At 46.1% G+C, this 26,857-nt stretch overlaps 1 protein-coding gene across 1 annotated transcript; it reads left to right on the top strand.

The window, feature by feature from the left end:
- The first annotated feature begins 18,566 nt into the window (after positions 1-18,566).
- On the top strand, positions 18,567-23,337 carry LOC109752506 (amino acid permease 1). Its single transcript, XM_020311392.4, has 5 exons — positions 18,567-18,878; positions 21,569-21,802; positions 21,882-21,975; positions 22,082-22,439; positions 22,561-23,337. The coding sequence occupies exons 1-5, from the start codon at positions 18,809-18,811 to the stop codon at positions 23,170-23,172; spliced, it is 1,368 nt and encodes a 455-aa protein (XP_020166981.1). The 5' UTR covers positions 18,567-18,808; the 3' UTR covers positions 23,173-23,337.
- The last annotated feature ends 3,520 nt before the right edge of the window (positions 23,338-26,857 follow it).

The following is a 26,857-nucleotide window of genomic DNA, read 5'->3' as shown; positions in this document are numbered from 1 at the left end:
TGGTCAATGGTTTATTCTTGATGAATCTCGAACGTGATGCTACACATGTTCATAGTGTGAATACCAAAAGATGTAAAGTTGATAACGATAGTCCCACATACTTGTGGCACTGCCGCCTTGGTCACATTGGTGTCAAGCGCATGAAGAAGCTCCATGCAGATGGACTTTTGGAGTCTCTTGATTACGAATCATTTGACACGTGCGAACCATGCCTCATGGGTAAGATGACCAAGACTCCGTTCTCCGAAACAATGGAGCGAGCAACCAACTTATTGGAAATCATACATACCGATGTGTGCGGTCCAATGAGTGTTGAGGCTCGCGGAGGATATCGTTATGTTCTCACTCTCACTGATGATTTAAGTAGATATGGGTATGTCTACCTAATGAAACACAAGTCTGAAACCTTTGAAAAGTTCAAGGAATTTCAGAGTGAGGTTGAGAATCAACGTGACAGGAAAATAAAATTCTTACGATCAGATCGTGGTGGAGAATATTTAAGTCACGAATTTGGTACACACTTAAGGAAATGTGGAATAGTTTCACAACTCACGCCGCCTGGAACACCTCAGAGAAATGGTGTGTCCGAACGTCGTAATCGCACTCTATTGGATATGGTGTGATCTATGATGTCTCTTACCGATTTACCGCTCTCATTTTGGGGTTATGCTTTAGAGACTGCCGCATTCACTTTAAATAGGGCACCGTCTAAATCCGTTGAGACGACACCGTATGAATTATGGTTTGGGAAGAAACCTAAGCTGTCGTTTCTAAAAGTTTGGGGATGCGATGCTTATGTCAAGAAACTTCAACCTGAAAAGCTCGAACCCAAATCGGAAAAATGCGTCTTCATAGGATACCCTAAGGAAACTATTGGGTACACCTTCTACCTCAGATCCGAAGGCAAGATCTTCGTTGCCAAGAACGGGTCCTTTCTAGAGAAGAAGTTTCTCTCGAAAGAATTGAGTGGGAGGAAAGTGGAACTTGATGAGGTGATAGTCACCCCTTCCGAGTCGGAAAATAGCGCAGTGCGGGAAAATGTTCCTGTGGTGCCTACACCGACGGGGGAGGAAGTTAATGATGATGATCATGAAGCTTCGGATCAAGTTGCCACTGAACTTCGTAGGTCCACAAGGACACGTTCCGCACCAGAGTGGTACGGCAACCCTGTCCTGGAAGTCATGTTGTTAGACAACGGTGAACCTTCGAACTATGAAGAAGCGATGGCGGGCCCGGATTCCGACAAATGGCTAGAAGCCATGAAATCCGAGATAGAATCCATGTATGAAAACAAAGTATGGACTTTGACTGACTTGCCCGATGAGCGGCGAGCCATAGAAAACAAATGGATCTTTAAGAAGAAGACGGACGCAGATGGTAATGTGACCATCTACAAAGCTCGACTTGTCGCTAAGGGTTATCGACAAGTTCAAGGGGTTGACTACGATGAGACTTTCTCACCCGTAGCGAAGCTGAAGTCCGTCCGAATCATGTTAGCAATTGCCGCATACTATGATTATGAGATATGGCAGATGGACGTCAAAACGGCATTCCTTAACGGCTTCCTTAAGGAAGAGTTGTATATGATGCAGCCGGAAGGTTTTGTCGATCCTAAGAATGCTAACAAAGTATGCAAGCTCCAGCACTCAATCTATGGGCTGGTGCAAGCATCTCGGAGTTGGAACATTCGCTTTGATGAGATGATCAAAGCGTTTGGGTTTACACAGACTTATGGAGAAGCCTGTGTTTACAAGAAAGTGAGTGGGAGCTCTGTAGCATTTCTCATATTATATGTGGATGACATATTATTGATGGGAAATGATATAGAATTCTTGGAAAGTATAAAGGCCTATTTGAATAAGTGTTTTTCAATGAAGGACCTTGGAGAAGCTGCTTACATATTAGGCATCAAGATCTATAGAGATAGATCAAGACGCCTCATTGGTCTTTCACAGAGTACATACCTTGACAAGATATTGAAGAAGTTCAGTATGGATCAGTCCAAGAAGGGGTTCTTGCCTGTATTGCAAGGTGTGCAATTGAGCACGGCTCAATGCCCGACCACGGCAGAAGATATAGAAGAGATGAGTGTCATCCCCTATGCCTCGGCCATAGGGTCTATTATGTATGCCATGCTGTGTACCAGACCTGATGTAAACCTTGCCGTAAGTTTGGTAGGAAGGTACCAAAGTAATCCCGGCAAGGAACACTGGACAGCGGTCAAGAATATCCTGAAGTACCTGAAGAGGACTAAGGATATGTTTCTCGTCTATGGAGGTGACGAAGAGCTCGTCGTAAAGGGTTACGTCGACGCTAGCTTCGACACAGATCCGGATGACTCGAAGTCACAGACCGGATACGTGTATATTTTGAATAGAGGAGCAGTAAGCTGGTGCAGTTGCAAGCAAAGCGTCGTGGCGGGATCTACATGTGAAGCGGAATACATGGCAGCCTCGGAGGCAGCACAGGAAGCAGTCTGGATGAAGGAGTTCATTACCGACCTAGGGGTGATTCCCAATGCGTCGGGCCCAATGACTCTCTTATGTGACAACACTGGAGCTATTGCCCTTGCGAAGGAGCCCAGGTTTCACAGGAAGACCAGGCATATCAAGCGTCGCTTCAACTCCATTCGTGAAAGTGTTCAAAATGGAGACATAGATATTTGTAAAGTACACACGGACCTGAATGTAGCAGATCCGTTGACTAAACCTCTCCCTAGGGCAAAACATGATCAACACCAGGACGCAATGGGTGTTCGATTCATCACAATGTAACTAGATTATTGACTCTAGTGCAAGTGGGAGACTGTTGGAAATATGCCCTAGAGGCAATAATAAATGGTTATTATTATATTTCTGTGTTCATGATAATAGTCTTTTATTCATGCTATAATTGTATTGTCCGGAAATCGTAATACATGTGTGAATACATAGACCACAACCTGTCCCTAGTAAGCCTCTAGTTGACTAGCTCGTTGATCAACAGATAGTCATGGTTTCCTGACTATGGACATAGGATGTCATTGATAACGGGATCACATCATTAGGAGAATGATGTGATGGACAAGACCCAACTTAAGCATAGCATAAAAGATCGTGTAGTTTCGTTTGCTAGAGCTTTTCCAATGTCAAGTATGTTTTCCTTAGACCATGAGATCGTGCAACTCCCGGATACCGTAGGAGTGCTTTGGGTGTGCCAAACGTCACAACGTAACTGGGTGACTATAAAGGTGCATTACGGGTATCTCCGAAAGTGTCTGTTGGGTTGGCACGGATCGAGACTGGGATTTGTCACTCCGTGTAAACGGAGAGGTATCTCTGGGCCCACTCGGTAATGCATCATCATAATGAGCTCAATGTGACTAAGGCGTTAGTCACGGGATCATGCATTGCGGTACGAGTAAAGAGACTTGCCGGTAACGAGATTGAACTAGGTATTGGGATACCGACGATCGAATCTCGGGCAAGTAACATACCGATTGACAAAGGGAATTGCATACGGATTGATTGAATCCTCGACACTGTGGTTCACCCGATGATATCATCGTGGAACATGTGGGAGCCAACATGGGTATCCAGATCCCGCTGTTGGTTATTGACCGGAGAGGCGTCTCGGTCATGTCTGCATGTCTCCCGAACCCGTAGGGTCTACACACTTAAGGTCCGGTGACGCTAGGGTTGTAGAGATATATGTATGCGGAAACCCGAAAGTTGTTCGGAGTCCCGGATGAGATCCCAGACGTCACGAGAGGTTCCGGAATGGTCCGGAGGTGAAGAATTATATATAGGAAGTCCAGTTTTGGCCACCGGGAAAGTTTCGGGGGTTATCGGTATTGTACCGGGACCACCGGAAGGGTCCCGGGGGTCCACTGGGTGGGGCCACCTGTCCCGGAGGGCCCCGTGGGCTGAAAGTGGAGGGGAACCAGCCCCTAATGGGCTGGGGCGCCACTTTAGGCCTCCCCCCCATGCGCCTAGGGTTGGGAACCCTAGGGGGGAGTTTCCCCTTGCCTTGGGGGGCAAGGCAACCCCTTCCCCCTTGGCCGCCGCCCCCCCTTGGAGATCCCATCTCCAAGGGCTGCGCACCCCCCTTGGGGGCCTATATAAAGGGGGGGGAGGGAGGGCAGCACACTACAGCCTTTGGCGCCTCCCTCCTCCCCTGCAACACCTCTCTCTCGCGCGCAGAAGCTCGACGAAGCCCTGCCGGAGAGCCGCTACATCCACCACCACGCCGTCGTGCTGTTGGATCTCCATCAACCTCTCCTCCCCCCTTGCTGGATCAAGAAAGGAGGAGACGTCGCTGCACCGTACGTGTGTTGAACGCGGAGGTGCCGTCCGTTCGGCACTCGGTCATCGGTGATTTGGATCACGGCGAGTACGACTCCGTCATCCACGTTCATTGGAACGCTTCTGCTCGCGATCTACAAGGGTATGTAGATCCACTCCTTTCCCCTCGTTGCTAGTAGACTCCATAGATGCATCTTGGTGAGCGTAGGAAAATTTTAAATTATGCTACGATTCCCAACACCTTTAGCATTGCGAAGAGCTCGGGAATCGTCTTATCCATCCCTTGCATGTTATAGTTCATCACGAAGCTCTTGTAGCTTGGTGGCAGTGATTGGAGAATTCTGTCAATGACGCTATCATCCGGAAGATTAAATCCCAGTTGAATCAAGTGATTGTTATACCCAGACATTCTGAGTATATGCTCACTGACAGAACTATTCTCCTCCATCTTGCAACTGTAGAACTTATTGGAGACTTCATATCTCTCAATTCGGGCATTTGCTTGAAATATTAACTTCAACTCCTGGAACATCTCATATGCTCCATGACGTTCAAAACGTCATTGAAGTCCCGGTTCTAAGCCGTAAAGCATGGCACACTGAACTATCGAGTAGTCATCAGCTTTGCTTTGCCAGACGTTCTTAACGTCGTCAGTTGCATCTGCAGCAGGCCTGGCACCCAGCGGTGCTTCCAGGACGTAATTCTTCTGTGCAGCAATGAGGATAATCCTCAAGTTACAGACCCAGTCCGTGTAATTGCTACCATCATCTTTCAACTTTTCTTTCTCAAGCAACGCATTAAAATTCAACGGAACAACAGCACGGGCCATCTATCTACAATCAACATAGACAAGCAAGATACTATCAGGTACTAAGTTCATGATAAATTTAAGTTCAATTAATCATATTACTTAAGAACTCCCACTTAGATAGACATCCCTCTAATCCTCTAAGTGATCATGTGATCCATATCAACTAAACCATGTCCGATCATCACGTGAGATGGAGTAGTTTCAACGGTGAACATCACTATGTTGATCATATCTACTATATGATTCACGCTCGACCTTTCGGTCTCCGTGTTCCGAGGCCATATCTGTTATATGCTAGGCTCGTCAAGCTTAACCTGGGTATTCCGCGTGTGCAACTATTTTGCACCCGTTGTATTTGAACATAGAGCCTATCACACCCGATCATCACGTGGTGTCTCAGCACGAAGAACTTTCGCAATGGTGCATACTCAAGGAGAACACTTATACTTTGATAATTTAGTGAGGGATCATCTTATAATGCTACCGTCAATCAAAGCAAGATAAGATGCATAAAAGATAAACATCACATGCAATCAATATAAGTGATATGATATGGCCATCATCATCTTGTGCTTGTGATCTCCATCTCCGAAGCACCGTCATGATCACCATCGTCACCGGCACGACATCTTGATCTTCATCGTAGCATCATTGTCGTCTCACCAATATTATGCTCCTATGACTATCGCTACCGCTTAGTGATAAAGTAAAGCATTACAGGGCGATTGCATTGCATACAATAAAGCGACAACCATATGACTCCTGCCAGTTGCCGATAACTCGGTTACAAAACATGATCATCTCATACAATAAAATTTAGCATCATGTCTTGACCATATCACATCACAACATGCCCTGCAAAAACAAGTTAGACGTCCTCTACTTTGTTGTTGCAAATTTTACGTGGCTGCTACGGGCTTAGCAAGAACCGTTCATACCTACGCATCAAAACCACAACGATAGTTTGTCAAGTTGGTGATGTTTTAACCTTCGCAAGGACCGGGCGTAGCCACACTCGGTTCAACTAAAGTTGGAGAAACTGACACCCGCCAGCCACCTGTGTGCAAAGCACGTCAATAGAACCAGTCTCGCGTAAGCGTACGCGTAATGTCGGTCCGGGCCGCTTCATCCAACAATACCGCCGAACCAAAGTATGACATGCTGGTAAGCAGTATGACTTATATCGCCCACAACTCACTTGTGTTCTACTCGTGCATATAACATCAACGCATAAAACCAGGCTCGGATGCCACTGTTGGGGAACGTAGTAATTTCAAAATTTTCCTACGCACACGCAAGATCATGGTGATGCATAGCAACGAGAGGGGAGAGTGTTGTCCACGTACCCTCGTAGACCGAAAGCGGAAGCGTTAGCACAACGCGGTTGATGTAGTCGTACGTCTTCACGATCCAACCGATCAAGTACTGAACGCACGGCACCTCCGAGTTCAGCACACGTTCAGCTCGATGACGTCCCTCGAACTCCGATCCAGCCGAGTGTTGAGGGAGAGTTTTGTCAGCACGACGGCGTGGTGACGATGATGATGTTCTACCGACGCAGGGCTTCGCCTAAGCACCGCTACAGTATTATCGAGGTGGACTATGGTGGATGGGGGCACCGCACACAGCTAAAGGATCAAACGATCAATTGTTGTGTCTCTAGGGTGCCCCCAGCCCCCGTATATAAAGGAGCAAGGGGGGAGGTGCGGCCGGCCAGGAGGGGCGCGCCAGGTGGAGTCCTACTCCCACCGGGAGTAGGACTCCCTCCCTTTTCCTAGTTGGATTAGGAGTGGAGGGGGAAAGAGGAGGGAGAGAGGAAGGAAAGGGGGCGCCGCCCCCCTCTCCTTGTCCTATTCGGACTACGGGGGAGGGGCGCGTGGCCCTGCCCTGGCCGCCTCTCCTCTTCTCCACAAAGGCCCACTATGGCCCATTAAGCCCCCCGGGGGGTTCTGGTAACCCCTCGGTACTCCGGTAAAATCCCGATTTCACCCGGAACACTTCCGATATCCAAATATAGGCTTCCAATATATCAATCTTCATGTCTCGACCATTTCGAGACTCTTCGTCATGTCCGTGATCACATCCGGGACTCCGAACAACCTTCGGTATATCAAAACATATAAACTCATAATATAACTGTCATCGAAACGTTAAGCGTGCGGACCCTACGGCTTTGAGAACTATGTAGACATGACCGAGACACGTCTCCGGTCAATAACCAATAGCAGAACCTGGATGCTCATATTGGTTCCCACATATTCTACGAAGATCTTTATCGGTCAGACCGCATAACAACATACATTGTTCCCTTTGTCATCGGTATGTTACTTGCCCGAGATTCGATCATCGGTATCTCAATACCTAGTTCAATCTCGTTACCGGCAAGTCTCTTTACTCGTTCCGTAATACATCATCCCGCAACTAACTTATTAGTTGCAATGCTTGCAAGGCTTAAGTGATGTGCATTACCGAGTGGGCCCAGAGATACCTCTCCGACAATCAGAGTGACAAATCCTAATCTCGAAATACGCCAACCCAACAAGTACCTTCGGAGACACCTGTAGAGCACCTTTATAATCACCCAGTTACGTTGTGACGTTTGGTAGCACACAAAGTGTTCCTCCGGTAAACGGGATTTGCATACTCTCATAGTCATAGGAACATGTATAAGTCATGAAGAAAGCAATAGCAACATACTAAACGATCGAGTGCTAAGCTAACGGAATGGGTCAAGTCAATCACATCATTCTCCTAATGATGTGACCCTGTTAATCAAATGACAACCCATGTCAATGGCTAGGAAACATAACCATCTTTGATTAACGAGCTAGTCAAGTAGAGGCATACTAGTGACACTCTGTTTGTCTATGTATTCACACAAGTATTACGTTTCCGGTTAATACAATTCTAGCATGAATAATAAACATTTATCATGATATACAGAAATAAATAATAACTTTATTATTGCCTCTAGGGCATATTTCCTTCAATTTCACCCAGTGACAAAGTAGGGGTAATGAGACACGTATTGTATTGTTGCCATCAAGGGTAAAAAGATGGGGTTTTCGTCATATTGCTTGAGTTTATCCCTCTACATCATGTCATCTTACTTAAGGAGTTACTCCGTTCTTTATGAACTTAATACTCTAGATGTAGATGCAGAATCGTTTCGGTCTACTTGACACGGATGTGATGCCTATGTTCATAATCATTGCCTTGGATATCGTCATAACTTTGCGATTTTCTATCAATTGATCAACAGTAGTTTGTTCACCCACCGTATTATTTGCCTTCAAGACAGAAGCCTCTAGTGAAACATATGGCCCCCGGGTCTATTTTCCTTCATATATTTTCAGATCTATATACCAAAAATACCAAAAATACCTTGCTGCAATTTATTTACTTTTATGTTTTAGTAATCTTTTATATCTATCTCTATCATATCTCACCTTTGCAAGCGACCGTGAAGGGATTGACAACCCCTTTTCCGCGTTGGGTGCAAGTGTTTGATTGTTTGTCTAGGTGCATAAATTGGGGACTTGCGTGTTTCTCCTACTGGATTGATACCTTGGTTCTTAACTGAGGGAAATACTTATCTCTACTTTGCTGCATCACCCTTTCCTCTTCAAGGGAAAAACCAATGCAAGCTCAAGAAGTAGCAGTCCTCCAGCGAGGTGTGCTAGGCATGACATCACCTTACCGGGTCATATAAGGACCAATGTTATGACTCTTGGAAAATGTTCCAACCATCATATCTGACTGAGTTTCAGATCTGATTGGGGTCAGGATACCTCAGACTCAGGATGACTGAGAAGAAAAGGTGCGACACAAATTGACGAGAAGACTTTGTAAGATTCTCGGGAAATGAACTATGGAAGCGAGTTCTGAAACAAGAGTTTGTCAGTAAACCAATGAGAGGATGAGGAGCTGGCTGATGGACTCAATGACAATTCATCGAGATTTCCAAAGGATGGATTTCCATAATTATGTGAACAAGGTAACATATTGGACATGTCAAAGTATATAACGAAGTATGTTCAAGGAGAACATACTCAAGTGAACATTGATCGAAACATGCACCTAGAAGATGTTCTAAGTAGCACGATCAATGTTAGAATGGTGATTCAATAACCAATAGACTAAGAATCAAGCTATCGTCCATTAACTCCAAGCAACAGGGTTGCTATAAGTTTTGAAACTACACCTCACAGTCCATTTATCGGTATTCCGGTTAGAAACAACACGGGGACCAAGGAAAGAATGGTGATGGTGAGAAGTATCACTTGTATCAAGAATTCTCAAGACGTGGTGAAATTCCCACGACATTCTTGACATAAAAGATGGTAATACTCCAAGGTAGATCATAACACAAGCTGGATAGAAAGAAACTCAAGGTACTACACAAAACATGAACAATTTTGTGTCGGAGGGAGGGCAATAAAGTTGTCGTTGATAACACAAATAATCAAGGGGTAAGGATGGTATTTCTCATGAAGATTCGATTGTTATTCTGGAAGAGCTCAGAACATTGATGATGCTAGATATTTAGTCGAGAGGTTTCATGAAGATGTAATCGATCATCGATGACACCAAGAAAAAGCAATGGTGAAACGGGTGGTTATTGGAACCACGGATTCGACACAAACTCGGAATCAAGCTTGTTGTTCAAGGCAATACGATATGATGAGGAAGATCGATGTAGGCTTAGCTCATCGTCAAAATTTTGTGCTCCGGGACGAAGGACCAGGTAGCACAGTTAAAATTTAGCATGATAATTATATAACCGGTCAGGCTAGGAATGACTCGAAGGATTATTAAAATCATAAGCAACAAAATTTACTTAGAGTTATTGAATTGGAGTGCGGAATCGATTCACTTATCGGTGTTCTCGAGTGACTAATAACTCAGAACCCGTGGGGGAATCAGTGAGAGGCAATACTAGATGAAGACTCATAGGAAGCAACACAGTTCTTTGATATTGTCGAGATACCGGAGGGTAATACTCGAAGGAAGATCAAAATAGGGGTTGCGGAGATGTACTGTTCTGCAGAAGACAAGTGCTTTACCTTGTGTGGGAAATGGAATCAACAAGAAAATATGGTCGGAACCACGATTGCAAAGGGCCAATTCACAGATACCAGATGATATTATATCAAGGAAATAGTTATTATTACAAGAAGCTTCCATGACAGGATCTACATCGTGTCCATGGGCATGAACACAAAGTTCAAGGTCGACTCCCACTTCTCCAATGCATAACCTTGCATTCACTTCTCGTCCTCGAAGAAGTTGTATGGTAGAAAATTATCTGGTAAAACACCAGAAGGGTATGACACGTGAAAACCTTCGGGTTCATATGGTTTCTTGGGAAGTATAGGTTCAACCCATCGGGACATCTTAGAAACATATACCTCAAGATTCAAGAGTAAATATCACCAGCTCGAAAGCAGAGCATTGTTGGCCAAATCAGAGAATAGAATTTACCAATGGCATTATGTATCAAGGAAAGAACTCCAGGTTTTGAGAATATGCAAGAATGGTCGAATAATAATCCACCAAAGGATCTAATGTGAGTAACGGTACTCAACCAGAAGAAGAAAGAATGCAAGGGGATCAGATCATAGAAACAACTGACTAATTCAAAGCTCAAATGTAAAAGTATTATGATTTGCAAATCAATAGATCAGAAGCAAACACTCTGATTAAGGATGGATAAGTTGAGTAAGATTAGGGGTACAATCGACAACAATATGATTGGTTGAGATCCAGCTCATGTTTAAAATGACGTCTTAGCCGGAAGGATGAATTCTAGGATCTGATTGAGGATTGCGAGCATTCGCAACATATTGAATCAGCGGACTAAAAAGGATAATGACAAGGGATGCCAATAAGATTATGAGACTTATGGGATTAACCATAATGCAAGCAAGCAAGAATTTCAAGAGCAATAGGCTGCTTAGGATTTTCGGAAGATCAAATGGTATTTCGAAGACTTTTGTGAAACACATGAACAACTGGGAATGAGCGGATACTCGGTAAGTGCGAGGAATTATTTGTAGGGGTATTCATGTGGCAAAGAACTGTCAGGCAGTAGGCACAAAGTATTCTCAGAACAATAGAGAGAATTTCGGGGTATCTTGTAATAACAAGATCAACGGGGAATGATTGTATGAATGACAAGTGTATGGAGTTATCCATAGGGGTTTATCGATGGAAGGGAATTGCAAAAGTGATGGCCACAGAGTCTCAAGAGAACATCAAAGAGTAACTTCAGAATCTTCTGGTGCACCAAGCGATCAACTAGAATGAGGGGCTCTTCGGGAGGAAGTAGTTACAAGAACCTAGATTTAGGGTTAGCAAAACCATTTAGCCCGAATAGAACATAGATTAGAATCCCACAGTATAGACAAGGAATAAAAGATCCTAATACCACCCAATGGCGACGTGGGCCCATAAGCCACACAACCATGTTAGTAAAAATTTTGCAATGACTAGACTCAACTTCGGCCAAGGAGTTTGGAAGGGGGATTCCTACAGGCAGTCAGCTCTGATACCAACTTGTGACGCCCCCAATTCAATCATACACTAATCATACACGCAAATGTGTATGATCAAGATCAGGGACTCACGGGAAGATATCGCAACACAACTCTAGACACAAATTAAAATACTACAAGCTTTATATTACAAGTCAGGGGCCTTGAGGGCTCAAATACTCAAGAGTCAGCGGAAGCAATAATATCTGAGTACACACACAAGTTAAACAAGTTTGCCTTAAGAAGGATAGCACAAAAGTAGCGACGATCGAAAAGGCAAGGCCTCCTGCCTGGGACCTCCTAACTACTCCTCAAAGCCGAACTCCACATAGAAACATCCTCGGGATTCTCTGGCTCATGGACTCCATCGTATGACCGCAATAACCGGGAAAAGAGGAAAAAGAAGTAGCAAAGCAACCGTGAGTACTCATCCAAAGTACTCGCAAGTAAGGATCTACATACATATGCATCGGTATCAATGAAATGGGTAGTATCAGTGGACTGAACTGCAGAATGCCAGAATAAGAGGGGATAGCTAGTCCTATCGAAGACTGCGCTTCTGGCAGCCTCCATCTTGAAGCATATAGAAGAGAGTAGCAAGTATAGCATCAAGTAACATCATATAGCATAATCCTACCCGGCGATCCTCTCCTCGTCACCCTGTGAGAGAGCGATCGCCGGCTTGTCTCTGGAACTTATATGGGTGTTTTATTAAGTATCCGGTTCTAGTTGCCATGATGTCCGAATACAACTCCAAGTTGTCCTATTATCGTGGACACAACTATTCGAATAGATAAATCTTCCCTGCAGGGGTGCACCACATTACCCGACACGCTCGATTCCTCTGGCCGGGCACTGCTACCTCTTGAGCACTGCGTTGGTTTTCCCTTGAAGAGGAAAGGGTGATGCAGCAAAGTAGCATAAGTATTTCCCTCAGTTTTTGAGAACCAAGGTATCGATCCAGTAGGAGGCTACGCGCGAGTCCCTCGCACCTACACAAAACAAATAAATCCTCGCAACCAACGCGATAAGGAGTTGTCAATCCCTACACGGCCACTTACGAGAGTGAGATCTGATAGATATGATAGGATAATATTTTGGTATTTTTGTGATAAAGATGCAAAGTAAAATAAAAGCAAAGTAAAAAAGCAAAGGAAATAACTAAGTATTGGATGATTAATATGATGGAGATAGACCCGGGGGCCATAGGTTTCACTAGTGGCTTCTCTCAAGAGCATAAGTATTTTACGGTGGGTGAACAAATTACTGTTGAGCAATTGACAGAATTGAGCATAGTTATGAGAATATCTAGGTATGATCATGTATATAGGCATCACGTCCGAGACAAGTAGACCGACTCATGCCTGCATCTACTACTATTACTCCACTCATCGACCGCTATCCAGCATGCATCTAGAGTATTAAGTTCATAAAAACAGAGTAACGCCTTAAGCAAGATGACATGATGTAGAGGGATAAATTCATGCAATATGATAAAAAAAACCCATCTTGTTATCCTCGATGGAAACAATACAATACGTGCCTTGCTGCCCCTACTGTCACTGGGAAAGGACACCGCAAGATTGAACCCAAAGCTAAGCACTTCTCCCATTGCAAGAAAGATCAATCTAGTAGGCCAAACCAAACTAATAATTCGAAGAGACTTGCAAAGATAACCAATCATACATAAAAGAATTCAGAGAAGATTCAAATATTGTTCATAGATAAACTTGATCATAAACCCACAATTCATCGGTCTCAACAAACACAGCGCAAAAGAAGATTAAATCGAATAGATCTCCATGAGAGAGGGGGAGAACATTGTATTGAGATCCAAAAAGAGAGAAGAAGCCATCTAGCCAATAACTATGTACCCGAAGGTCTGAGGTAAACTACTCACATTTCATCGGAGAGGCTATGGCGTTGATGTAGAAGCCCTCCGTGATGGATGCCCCCTCCGGCGGAGCTCCGGAACAGGCCCCAAGATGGGATCTCGTGGGTACAGAAGGTTGCGGTGGTGGAATTAGGTTTTTGTCTCCGTATCTAATCGTTTGGGGGTACGTAGGTATATATAGGAGGAAGAAGTACGTCGGTGGAGCAACAGGGGGCCCACGAGGGTGGAGGGCGCGCCCTGGGGGGTAGGCGCGCCCCCCTACCTCGTGGCCTCCTCCTTTATTTCTTGACGTAGGGTCCAAGTCTCCTGGATCTTGTTTGTTCTGAAAATCACGTTCCCGAAGGTTTCATTCCGTTTGGACTCCGTTTGATATTCCTTTTCTGCGAAACTCTGAAATAGGCAAAAAACAGCAATTCTGGACTGGGCCTCCGGTTAATAGGTTAGTCCCAAAAATAATATAAAAGTGAATAATAAAGCCCAGTAATGTCCAAAACAGTAGATAATATAGCATGGAGCAATCAAAAATTATAGATACGTTGGAGACGTATCAGGCACACTTTCCTTGGTCATGTCCGGCCTCGAAAGATCAACACGTTGTAGCCCTACCTAGGCCCAACAGATAGGTCAGCACGCTGGTCTAAATGCTAAGCGCGCAGGGGTCTTGGGCCCATTGCCCTTTGCACTCATGCATGTTGCGAACGCGACCAGTGAGCAGACCTAGCAGCCTCCATTACAAAGGAGGGTGCCTTACACGGTCCAAACCGGCACGCGCCGCTCAGTCGCTGACGTCTGGAAAGCTTCGGCTGATACTACGACACCGGTTGCCCATATCTTGTCCCACGTGGCGGTTAGTGCGTATAGGACAACGACCAACTCAGATCAAATACCCAATCTCGTTAAGCGTGTTATTGAAATATCCGTGAACGCCGACCAGCGACCAGGCCCACCTGTCTCCTAGGTGGTCACAACCTGCCCTGTGGCTCCGCCTCAAAGTAACACTCGAGAGCCGTCGGGCTCCCAGGCCCATCACAACCTGGATGGAACCACATGCCCATTCAGCCCCCACTTCGTGAATCACTCGCGGGTACTCTACGAGCTGACCCGACTTTAGTCACCACATGTATCAAGTATAGTATGTATGTAGTATATACCCGTGATCATGACTTGATAGTATAGCATGGCAGACGGACAAGAATGTAGGGCCACTAATGATGAACTAGAATCCTATACTAAGCATTTAGGATAGCAGGTAAGGTATCAACAACAGTAGCAACAAGGACAGGCTATGCAGCAGTATATGATCAAACCGATGAAACAGTAACACTACTAATGCAAGCAGTAGAGGGAAAGAGTAGGCGATATCAGGATAATCAAGGGGGGTTTTCTTGCCTGGTTGCTCTGGCGAGAAGGAGGGGTCATCGTCGAAGTAGTCGATCACAGGGGTATCGGTAACGGTCTCGGGGTCTACCGAAAAGAAGTAACGAAGGGGGAACACAATAAATAACGGAGCAATCAAAGCATCACAAAGCATAACATGGCAATATGCGGTGCTAGGTGTGACCTATGCAGTACTAGGTGTTACCGGTGAAGGGGGGAAACATCCGGGAAAGTATTCTCGGTGTTAAGTCATTTTCGGACAAATGAAACAGAGGAGGGCGGTTCCATGTCCACTATGCTAGAGGCATGCGACAGATGAACGGAGGGCATATTCGGATTCGTTGGATTTTTCTGAGCAATTTTCATATATAAATTATTTTCATCTGAGTTACGGTTATTTTTCTATGTTTTTTGAAGTTTAAAACAATTTCTAAAATTTACTGGACTTATTTTAATTCAAAATAGCTTCTGCGTCAGCATGACGCATCATCCAACACAGTCTGTTGACTGGTCAAACAGGGCGGGGGGGCCCGTCTGTCATTAACACATTGACCAAACTTATCATTTTAACATAATATTTGAGGGGAGGGGCCCACTGTCATAGTCATGTTAATGTAATTTAATTAATTAATTAATTATTTAATTTACTTTCACTATTGGGGGGCATTTGTGGGCTAATGGGTCTCGGTTAGCGGGGTTAGTACCCTAACCCGTTAGGGGGGCTGGCCCAATTAGGAGGCACAGTCGGCCACAGGGGGCCTGCCCACGCACGCACGCTGAAGGAGGGGCCGGCGGCGAGCCACGGCGGGGCTCGGCCGGGCAAGGGCGAGGCAGGCCGGAGAGGCCTGGGGGGTCGCGGGCGCGGCCAAAGGCGGCGGTGCGCGAGGCGGCGAGCAACGAGGCGGGGCTAGGGCAAGGCAGTGGCGGGCGCTGCCGACTGGAGGTGGCCGCGGTGGCAGGGGCGAGTACGCGCGAGGGCGTGCGCGTGGATGGCGTCGGCGACAGAAGGGGAAGGGGGAAACAAGGCCTTCACCCCCCGCTGTAGGGGTACGCCGGCGTGGCTTGGTGAGGTCCGTCGGGGGAGATATGAGGACAGGGCGGGGGGGTCGAGGCAGTCCGGCACGACGAGGCGGCGGCAGTTCTCGAGCGGTGGCGTCGACGGGATCCCGATCCAGAAGGGGATAAGGGGGAAAAGAGACCGTGGGGGGAGTGGGGAACATGGGGGAGGGTTAGTGGCTAGGGTTCGGTGGGGGAGGGTTATACAGGCGGGATGGCTGGGCCGGCCTGGCTAGCCTAGTGGCCAGCTGGGCCGAGGCCCAGCGAGGGGGTTGCCCCCTTTTTTCTTTATTTCATTTTTCTTTTCTTTTCTCTTTTCTTTTGTTTTGCTTTTATGTTTTGTAAATACTTTAGTCACTATTTGGCTTTGTAAAATATGGGAGTTGGCTCCATAAATACCATGCAATATTTGGCACTGCTGGCAAAAGGTTGAAGTAATATTTGAAAAACATTTGATTTATGAATAAAAGCAAATGGGTTAAAGTGGTTGTTTTAGCCATTGTTTTTAATTGTTTTAGGGCATTTAGATATTTTATAAAATGTTGGTTTTGTTTTCATAATTGCTTTGGGATTATTTCCAATAACATGAACACCTTTGATTATTTATTTGAAGAAGTTTTATTTTACTCACTATTTGAATTATGAATAAAAATGGATTTTGGATCATAATGACTAATAGCAAGATAACGATGATGACTTGGCATCATTAGAGTGGAGTTACTGTAGCATGATTCTCGGGGTGTTACAGGATCTGTAGGTCCTAAGGGAACTACTCACACATCATCATGAAGGCAGTAAGGTTGATGAAGATGGCCTCCCCAATGATTCCCCTTTCGGCAGAGTACCAAAACAGGGCTCCAGATGAGATCGCTTCAGAATAGAGGCTTGCGGCGATGATAAATTCTTTCGGGTCTCACTTCGAGGGTTTTTTAATATGTGGGAATTTATAGGCCAGAAATTATGGCAAGCGAAGGTACGAGAGGCCCACAAGCCAGGGTGTCGCACCCTACCCCAGGGCGCGCCCCTGCCTTTGTGGGCTCTCACGGGTCTTCTCGTCCTCCCCCTGAAGCTTTTAGGGTCTTTTATTGTCCAGAAAAAAATCGTCAAAAAGTTTCGTCGTGTTTGGACTTCCGTAGGTATGGATTTTCTGGAAAACCAAAAGCATACAGAAGTATGAACCGGTACTGGGCACTAATTAATATATTAGTCCAAAAAATAATATAAAATGACATATAAAGGATACAAAAGTGATATATATCATAGCATTTAACAATAAAAATTTATAGATACTATTGAGACGTATCACTTCCTTTCCTTCGTGTGATACACTCGCTCGCACATAGAGCCGGATTGGTTTGCAGCCAATATTTGGCAACTCTAAAAAATTGGTGCCTTATTGGTTTGCCTCCAACTTTTCGAAACTCTTCTAGCCAAAGTTGTCAAATATTGCAAGTTTGAACTTCTGCCAAATGTTAGCTTGCCAAAAATTGGCATGCGAAATTAGGTTGCAAACCAATGAGGCTCATATTAGCGTGCTTGACACATTTCTAAACACTCCTTACCCTATGGCATGCCTGCCATATATGTGATCTTAATTCATGAATTTGTTCTTTGATTCTTATTATCTTACCAGTTAAGTTACTTTGAGTCATCTTGAACTCCCTCGGTAAGAGTCAATTCATGAATGCTTCCACTCGTCTTTGTTGCACTGATGTCAAATTCTTTCCTTATACTCCGAAATCACTCGTCTCGATTGATAGATCAAATGGCTATATGTGTGTGGAAAGAAGTATATGATAATTTCCTTTTGTTTCTTATTATTTTGAAGCTCATATGTTAATATAATTGTATTATTGGATCACCAAATAAAGATCATATGTAGTTACAAATTCATCTATTATGGATTGTACATGGTGTTCATACAAAATAATTGCTAATTTATTTTTTCTGTTTTAAATTTCGTATGAAAATATTGTTGCCCTAAATCCAACTAATAATTCCATAAAAATATATCCCCAAATCAAGTTATTTTGATTTCATAAACCTGCTACTTTTCTTATATTCCCTTATTTGAAACTTCATATATAGGAACAGTTGTACTCGTATATATCAATGCTTGTTCTGAGTTCAGCTGCTGATGTGTTCATACAATACAAAGGTTCTATGCAAAGAAAATAAAAACCATTATTTAGAATTTCATGTACGAATAGAATTATATTAATTGTCCCCTTAGGAACACGTTTGATATAGGAGCCATTTAATCGTCATGGATTTTCTTAGATATGGATGCCCCACATGGTTTGTACGGGAACCGAATTACTTGTTTCCTTTTTCCTTAAAATAAATCATGTTTAATGATATGTAAAACAGAGTTGTCTTTCGTATCAGGTTATTATCCCCGCAAAAAAAAAATCAAAAAAAAGAGAGGTAGCCACTGGTGTCATACATGACGTCGTCGCTTTCCGTTCCCCCGTTTCTCAAGCAGACCGGACTGAATATACTGAGACCCGCTGACGCCGAACTCCCCGCCCCCGGCCCGACCCCCCCTCCCGCCCCCCGGCCCCTATATATATGGCAATTCATTGGCCTCTCCTATTCCCTCTCCTGACCACACCACCACCACTTCTCCTTTCCTTCCACCATCGGAGGAGGAGCAAAGCTGCGAGGGGGGAGAGGGAACCGCAAACAATCATCTGTCTATCACTCCCACATACATAACCCACACACAAGATACAGCAGATCACTTGTAGAGAGAGAGGGAGAGGGAGAGAGGCCGAGGAGGAGATCGACGCGGCGGGAGGCGGCGGGAGCGGCGCGTGAGAGCGGCGGAGGCGGAGGCGGAGTCGGGGCCATGGACGTCGACGGCCACCTTCCCCGCAGCCAGGGCGACGTCGACGACGACGGCAGGGAGAGGCGGACAGGTACGTCCATCCATCCATCCTACCATTCTTGCTTAGTGATTCGCCTCTCCGTAGATCGATCGATCGATCCGTCCTCCGGCGGGCCGACCGGCGGACGGATGGCGGTTGGATTTTTACCATCCCTAAATTGAATGACTGAAGAAAGGGGAAACCGAGGCCGTCACGCGCGCGCTTCGTGAACCGGGGAGCGAGCGCGTCGAGAGAGGGGAGGATAGGGCGTAGCCGGCCACGTAGAGCTGGACGGCGTATACGGCATTAATGTCCGACGACGCGAATTCCCACGGAATTTATTCCGACGTATACGTACAATGCATGCACATGGATCCTTCCTAGTATGGCCCCCGTAGCGCATAGGCCATCTCCTTTGGATGCTTGCCGGCGAAGTTTTCTGCATCCCTCACGGCGGGCTGGCGGGCTGGCTATCAAAATTGATTGCTTTCCAGTTTCAACCGCGGGCGGGCGCGTCCCTCACAGCTGCTGCTTGCTTATCAGCGTGCCACAGACACGCATATCCGGCCGTTTTTGTAAACCATTAATTAGTTGCCGCCTGGAATCTCTGTGGTGCGTATGACTAAACCTACCACGATAACCATTTATGCATTTATGATTCGCTCAGATCCCAGCCAGATATACGCAGATTCATCTAGTATCCAATTTCGAATCTTTGGGTTACTACCGCTGGGTTGGCAATCGATCGGTTGGCCCTTGCAGACGTTACTATAGTTCGTTTTGCGCGTTCAACTATTTCCTGTATCTGTTTTGCAGATTCAATTAACAATTACCTGTTTTGTTTATACGTGGAACGTAGAACCTTTGCATTTTGAGAATACTACTACAATTAGAACTATTAATTCTTCCTAGGAAAATTGGGCAATTCATTCATGGTGCATATCCACAATTTTTGGAAACGCCAACTACTGCAAAGTATACCGCATAGACGCGCACACATGCCTACCGCATGCGTGCGCATTCTAAACACAACGTTTGTCGCGCCGTGGAGTTTGAAGATTTGTAGTCGCATTATGTGTTGTTAACGGATGTGTTGCCTAAATTGACTAGAAAATAAATACTAGTAATCCTCTTTGGCGATCGATAGCCTGGTATTTGAGTTCCAGTTTACAAAACAGGCGCATATTGTCGCGGCCGTAAGTCAGCTGACTTTGGATGGCTGGCATATGGACCAACTTGCTGGCTAGCCTACATGTCGGCCACTCCAACGCAACCTGACTTATGTCAGATAATCCACAGCCGTAGAAAAACCCTCATTGATTGTTGAGAGGTTTAGAAAGATGCATCCCCACTAGCTAGTATCGAACATTCTTTAGAGCAGTGTCAAGTGCTTCCAAAAACACAAACTAATAGGATAAGGTGGGCCTATTCAATGACTGCTAATTTGTGGTTCCTTCGGGCTAAACATAGAATCTTCTAGTATTTACTCTATATTGCGCCTATCCACCTTTGATACCATGTTGAGTTACATGCGGTTAAATTGGATAATATGACATTGCAATTACACGTCAATGGAAATATTCCTGTATATTGATCATAAATTTTTCGGGCAGACAAAAAGAGTGGGTATTTTCTTTTTAATGATTCATTTCACCAGTATCATAAACTACAAACAAGTTCCGAGGCACACTTCGTAGTAGAGTCTTGGCCTTAAACCTTACTACCTCCATCCTGGTTTATTGGTCCCCTTTGTAATTTATGCCAATTTTGACCAAATATTTAACCAACAAAATGCTAATGCATATCAACAAAAATTATATCGCTGGATTCAGATTTGTTCATAGTTTCTAATGATATAATTTTTTATGACATGCATGAACATTTTGTTAATTAAATTTATGGTTAAAATTTGGCACAAAATATAATGGAACCAATAAACCAGGACGGGGATAGTATTATCCTTTAAACATGGACGGAGGGAGTATATGTTTGTGTGATGTGGAGTGTGGAGGTTTTGGGAGGCTTTGCCTTTCAGGAAGACAAGTTGATTCGGGATATTTCAGCACTAGCTAGCCCGGTGGTAGTATCTCTCCCCCTACCAACGTAGCGCCACAACAACGGTCCAATCAGTTGGTGTTCTCTCCATAAACCCGGCACGTCTTCCTAGACGCGCCCCGATGAGATAGGCACAGGTCAAAGAGGCCACCGAGAAAAGAACGGCTGCCATGGCAGCGTAGGCCACCGAGGTAGAGAACCCGCCTTGAATTGAATGACATGTTGCCAAATCCAGCGGCGGCGGTGGCGCCGTACGTACGTCTCATAATTTTCCGATGGTTGGCCGTAGCTTTCTATCCCCGTAGATGCTAGTGCCACCACCGAGTGCGAATATGTTGCCAACTCTGCTTTCTGCATGGCGATCGCCGAAAGCTCTCCGATCTCCTTACCTTCGTCCTCTACCGTCGGTTTGCTGTACGCGTCAACGGGGCAGCGACTTTTTGTCTGCGTACGGGTCGATGGCTCGGACACGTACTTTCTGAAGTGTATACATGAATTTCGGAAAACTCGTTTAGGGCTTTATTGGAACACGTGAATCTGAGAGATTTTTGTAGGAATTCCATACCGATCAAATCGATTGCCGAAAGAAAGGGAGAGAAACACAACGTATATATCCTTTGACATCTTCCTTTGACTGAGATTTCACAGCTCATTTTTGTTGTGCATTTTTGTGTGTGTACCACCAGGAACGGTATGGACGGCGGCGGCGCACATCATAACGGCGGTGATCGGGTCCGGCGTGCTGTCGCTGGCCTGGGCCATGGCGCAGCTGGGCTGGGTGGCCGGGCCGCTCACCCTGGTGCTCTTCGCCGTCATCACCTTCTACACCTGCGGCCTCCTCGCCGACTGCTACCGCGTGGGCGACCCCGTCACCGGCAAGCGCAACTACACCTACACGGAGGCCGTCCGGTCCTACCTAGGTACGTGCTCATCACATTGCAAGCTCTTTCCGGCTGAAAAAAAGAACATTGCAAACTGAAAATAATGATGTGCATGCAGGCGGATGGTACGTCTGGTTCTGCGGCTTCTGCCAGTACGTCAACATGTTCGGCACCGGCATCGGCTACACCATCACCGCCTCCACCAGCGCCGCGTAAGCCCAATGGAAGCCCATTTTCATTTCACCTGACCTGGACATGCATGATCTACCGATCGATCATGGTAGTAGCAGTAAGGTCTGAGCGTGTTTTTGCATGCAGCGCCTTGAAGAAGTCCAACTGCTTCCACTGGCACGGGCACAAGGCGGACTGCAGCCAGTACCTGAGCGCCTACATCATCGGCTTCGGGGTGGTGCAGGTCATCTTCTGCCAGGTGCCCAACTTCCACAAGCTATCGTGGCTCTCCATCGTCGCCGCCATCATGTCCTTCTCCTACGCCACCATCGCCGTCGGCCTCTCGCTGGCGCAGACCATCTCTGGGCCCACGGGGAGGACGTCGCTGACCGGCACGGAGGTCGGGGTCGACGTCGACGCCGCGCAGAAGGTCTGGATGACGTTCCAGGCCCTCGGCAACGTCGCCTTCGCCTACTCCTACACCATAATCCTCATCGAGATCCAGGTACTATATACTATATAACTCTAGTCTCTTGAGCTCGAGCTCGAGCAGAGTAGAGCAGGTGATGATGAATTGAATGATGACTAACTAGCTGGCCAACAAACGACGATGAACATGTGCGCAGGACACGCTGCGGTCGCCTCCGCGCGAGAACGAGACGATGCGGAAGGCGACGCTGATGGGCATCTCGACGACGACGGCCTTCTACATGCTGTGCGGCTGCCTGGGCTACTCGGCCTTCGGCAACGACGCCAACGGCAACATCCTGACGGGGTTCGGCTTCTACGAGCCCTACTGGCTGGTGGACTTCGCCAACGTGTGCATCGTGCTCCACCTGGTGGGCGGCTTCCAGGTGTTCTGCCAGCCGCTGTTCGCGGCGGTGGAGGGCGGCGTGGCGCGGCGGTACCCGGGGCTGGGGCGGGAGCACGCGGCGGTGTTCCGGCTGGTGTGGCGGACGGCGTTCGTGGGGATGATCACGCTGCTGGCCATGCTGATGCCCTTCTTCAACAGCATCCTGGGGTTCCTGGGCAGCGTCGCCTTCTGGCCGCTCACCGTCTTCTTCCCCGTGGAGATGTACATCCGGCAGCGGCAGATCCCGCGGTTCGGCGCCAAGTGGGTGGCGCTGCAGAGCCTCAGCTTCGTCTGCTTCCTCGTCACCGTCGCCGCCTGCGCCGCGTCCATCCAGGGCGTCCGCGACTCGCTCAAGACCTACACGCCCTTCACCACCAAGTCGTGAAGGCCTGCATGCATGCATGCTGTCGCTGCCCCGTACTGTGTTCATCTTTCTCGCCTTGTAGTAGTGGTTCGGGATTGAATGAGGAATAACTTTAGCCGTGTGGTAAAAATCTGCCTGCTCTTTTCCGCCTTTCAGTGAATGATGCAGCGCTATCTCGCCAGTAAACGATGGCTTAGAGCATCTCCAACATCCGCACAAAAATTCACGCTCAATAAAAATTATAGCGCGCCATTTTAGCATTTTTAATGCGCCGGGATCAACATCGCTTTAGCAGACGCCCAAAAACGCGTGCCTAAGAGCATCTTTAACAGCCGCGCAACGCGCCGTGCGCTAAAAACTCATTTGCCGCGCGCCGTTCGCCTGGTTTGACGCGGCCGACAGCGCTGGCTCCAGCAGCCGCGTCAAAATTGAGCACTAGCGCGTAGCTCCAGCGGCCACGCTAAAATGCAGCGCGCGCTAAGCATAGCGTACATTTTTAAAACGATAAATAAAATTTATAGATAAAAAAACGATACATAGATATTTTACATAGTTCCATAACATAGATAGATAAAAAAACTACGATGCAACGACATAAAACTACTAGATAGTGCAACTACAGCTTACTCCCAGTCGTCGTCACCATCATCATCATTGCCATCCTCGCTGGTCTGGTCCGAGGTATCAAGCCACATGTCCTCCCAACGATCATCATCAGACGTAAAGATCGTCTGCCCACCATTCTGAACGATATCGCACTGCGATATCGCCAGGGCCTTCCGCCGATGCCTGTCCAACCGCTCATCGCGGCGCCTTTGCGTCTCCTGCTCGCGGCGCCTTGCCCAGTAGGCTTGCTCGTAGGTGACGTCCTCCGGGTGGCGCCGGCGCCACTCCGCCATGACCCGCTCGTCCTCCTGGCGACGAAGAGGCGGCGCTGCCGCTCAGCGTGCTCCGCACGGTCTTGTGCCGTGTTAAGACGAGGCGGCGGGGCGACGTCCAGCGTTTGCTGGAGCGTGTCCACGTCCTGGAAGTTCATCTGCGGGCGCAGCCTGCCTAGGCGCCACGCCGCCGCGTCGTACGCGCGGGCGGCCTCGTGCGCCGTCTCGAAGGTGCCGAGGCCGAGCCGGAATTCGCCGGACCGTATCTCGGAGTAGTACCCGCCGTTGGGGCGCTGGCGGACGCCGCGGTAGCCCGACGCTCCTCGGCTTCGCAGCGGATGGTGGCGCGTCGGTGGCGGGGCGCTGGAGCGGTGGAGGCGCGCGTGGCAGCGGAAGCAACGAGGAAGCGATGGAGGCGCGCGTGACAACGGAAGAGGAAGTGTGTGGAATAGGCGCGTGGCGAGCGCTGCAATTTAAAAGCGCGCCGGAAGCGATGCGCCAAAAATAGCGCGCGAGCTGCCGCCTTTTCCCGCGCGCGCCCAAACAGTTCCTTCGCACGCGAGTTTCCCGCCACCGCTGGAGCGTGCCGAAACGTCCCGCACGCGCTAAAAACACGGTTTACCCCGCGCGCCTTTTGTGACGGCGGTTGGAGATGCTCTAAAAAGCACACAATGCAAATTGTGAAGCGCGCGCAATCCAGAGCCCAGAATATGCTGCGCGCGATAGCGTTTTTCAACGCGCGCCAAAAAACTTTTTAGCGCTACAGCATCTGCTGGAGCTGTTCGGCGTCAAAAAAATAAAATTTTAGCGCGCGGAGCTTTTTTTGGGTGCCTGTTGGAGCTGCTCTTAGGGTAAGGAGTGGTTCGATCGTGGTGGTAATGGTAATACTGATGCTCCATGCAGAGATTTCAGACTGTTTATAGTGGTCTATTACAGTACTTGGTAACCAACCAATTAGTAGTCACAAGGCCAAACATTGGCAATGCCTTTCTTTTTTCTTTTTGACACCAAACCAATTATGAGTACCCAACGCAAATAGCAGGCGCCCGGTAGTCACAAGTCACATGTCCAACCAATTAGTATAAAAGCGTTCGTGTGAAAAAAAAAAACAAGTTGTAGCACCCGATGACTCACTCGGCATCGATGCCAGGCGAAATCTTGAGATCGACTAGGAATCGAACGAAACGACGGGGCTAAACGCCCGCGTTGGACATGCCCTTATTAGAGCAAGAAGCGGTTCGGTCGTAACACTGCGATCTTAGTGGACAAATTTCAGATTGTTTACGGTGGGCCTATTACACCATTGTTATTGCTGGTGAGAGTGCGCTCGAATTTGTTGTGCTGAAGAGGAAGTGAGTGATAGGCCAATACGTACCGGTTTCGTTTGAGCATAAAACAGAGCACGGAGCAGAACAAAGAAGGATCCCCTGTTTGTTTGTTTCTCTCTCTTTTTTTAGGGGGGCTGTTTGTTTCCTTCTGTTGCTAGACGCGGACACAATATAAGACTGGGCTATTTCTTGCCTCTAATGTGGCGCCTCGCTCCTTTTCAGTGGGCCGGCCCGTTAAAACAGTCTTAGGAAACATTAATCAAGCATTTAATAAAAAATAAAAATGTGTATAGAATGTTATTTGATAATGTGTTCAAAAACTATTAATCTTGTATTTAAAAAAATATTAATCAAGCATTTGAAAAAAAATAAAATATGTAAATAAAAGTATTGACCATGTATTAACAAATGTCAATCTTGTATTTAATTTTTTTAATAAACAATTAGTAAAATGCTAAAATTGTGTATAGAAAGAATGTTGACCATGTACTCAGAAAATGCTAAGCTTGTATTTAGAAAAATGTTAAACATGTATTAGAAAATATTCTTGACATACACAAAAAATGTAGAATAAAAAACACAAGAAACAAAGAAAAACTAAAAGCCATTGAAAACTGAAAAGGAAACAAAAGAAACAAAAGAGAAAAAATAAAACCGAAGAAAAAAGTGCAAAACAATGAATGACGGTGAAAGCAAATAAAGAAACAGAGAAAAACAAAAAGAAAATCGTTGAAAAGCAAAAAAAGAAACAAAAACTCAAGAAAAATGAGAAAGAACAGAAAAATCAAAGAAAACTATGAAAGAAAGAAAGAGGAACCGAAGAAAAGCGAAAGAAAAAACAAGAAAACCTGAAGTATAACGACCAAAAAGAATAAAGAAACCTGAAAAATAAGAAAACAGACAAAAAGAAAAAAGAAAACGAACGAAACGCATCAGTGAACACAGACCAACAACGGAACGAACAAGTAACACGCTATTGAGCCGGCCCATATGCGTACGCACTGCAATAAATCTTCAAGCGAGAGGGGTGCTAGTATCGCTACGAGCAAGACATAGCATTTCAAAAGTTCGAACATGTTATATAACCTCCCAACGGTTTTATTTTTTCTTTTATTTGTTTGGCCAGTTTTCTTCTGTTTTGTTTTTCTTTCATTTAGTTCTTCTGTGTCTGTTAGCAATGGGTTTCGGTGTTTTTCCTGTTTTTTATTTTTTTCTCAGTACATTTCTACTTTGTTCATACACATGGTACATTTTTCGTACATATTAGATTTATTTATTTATATTTAATATTCTTTTTGAAATATATGTTTTGATTTCTAAGTTTTTCATACACATTATAATTTTTCATGTACATCAAAAACATTTTTATATATGTCTAACATTTTTCAAATACATGATAATTTTTTTCTTCCCAATAAATGTTTTGATAACTACCTTTTGCATACACATTGTATAATTTTGTCTACAAAAATATAATGCTTCGGCTTGCTATAAGTGAGG

This window comes from Aegilops tauschii, chromosome 7 (genome assembly GCF_002575655.3).
Source record: "Aegilops tauschii subsp. strangulata cultivar AL8/78 chromosome 7, Aet v6.0, whole genome shotgun sequence".
Classification (NCBI taxonomy): domain Eukaryota; kingdom Viridiplantae; phylum Streptophyta; class Magnoliopsida; order Poales; family Poaceae; genus Aegilops; species Aegilops tauschii.
This window is presented reverse-complemented; position numbering and strand designations above follow the sequence as displayed.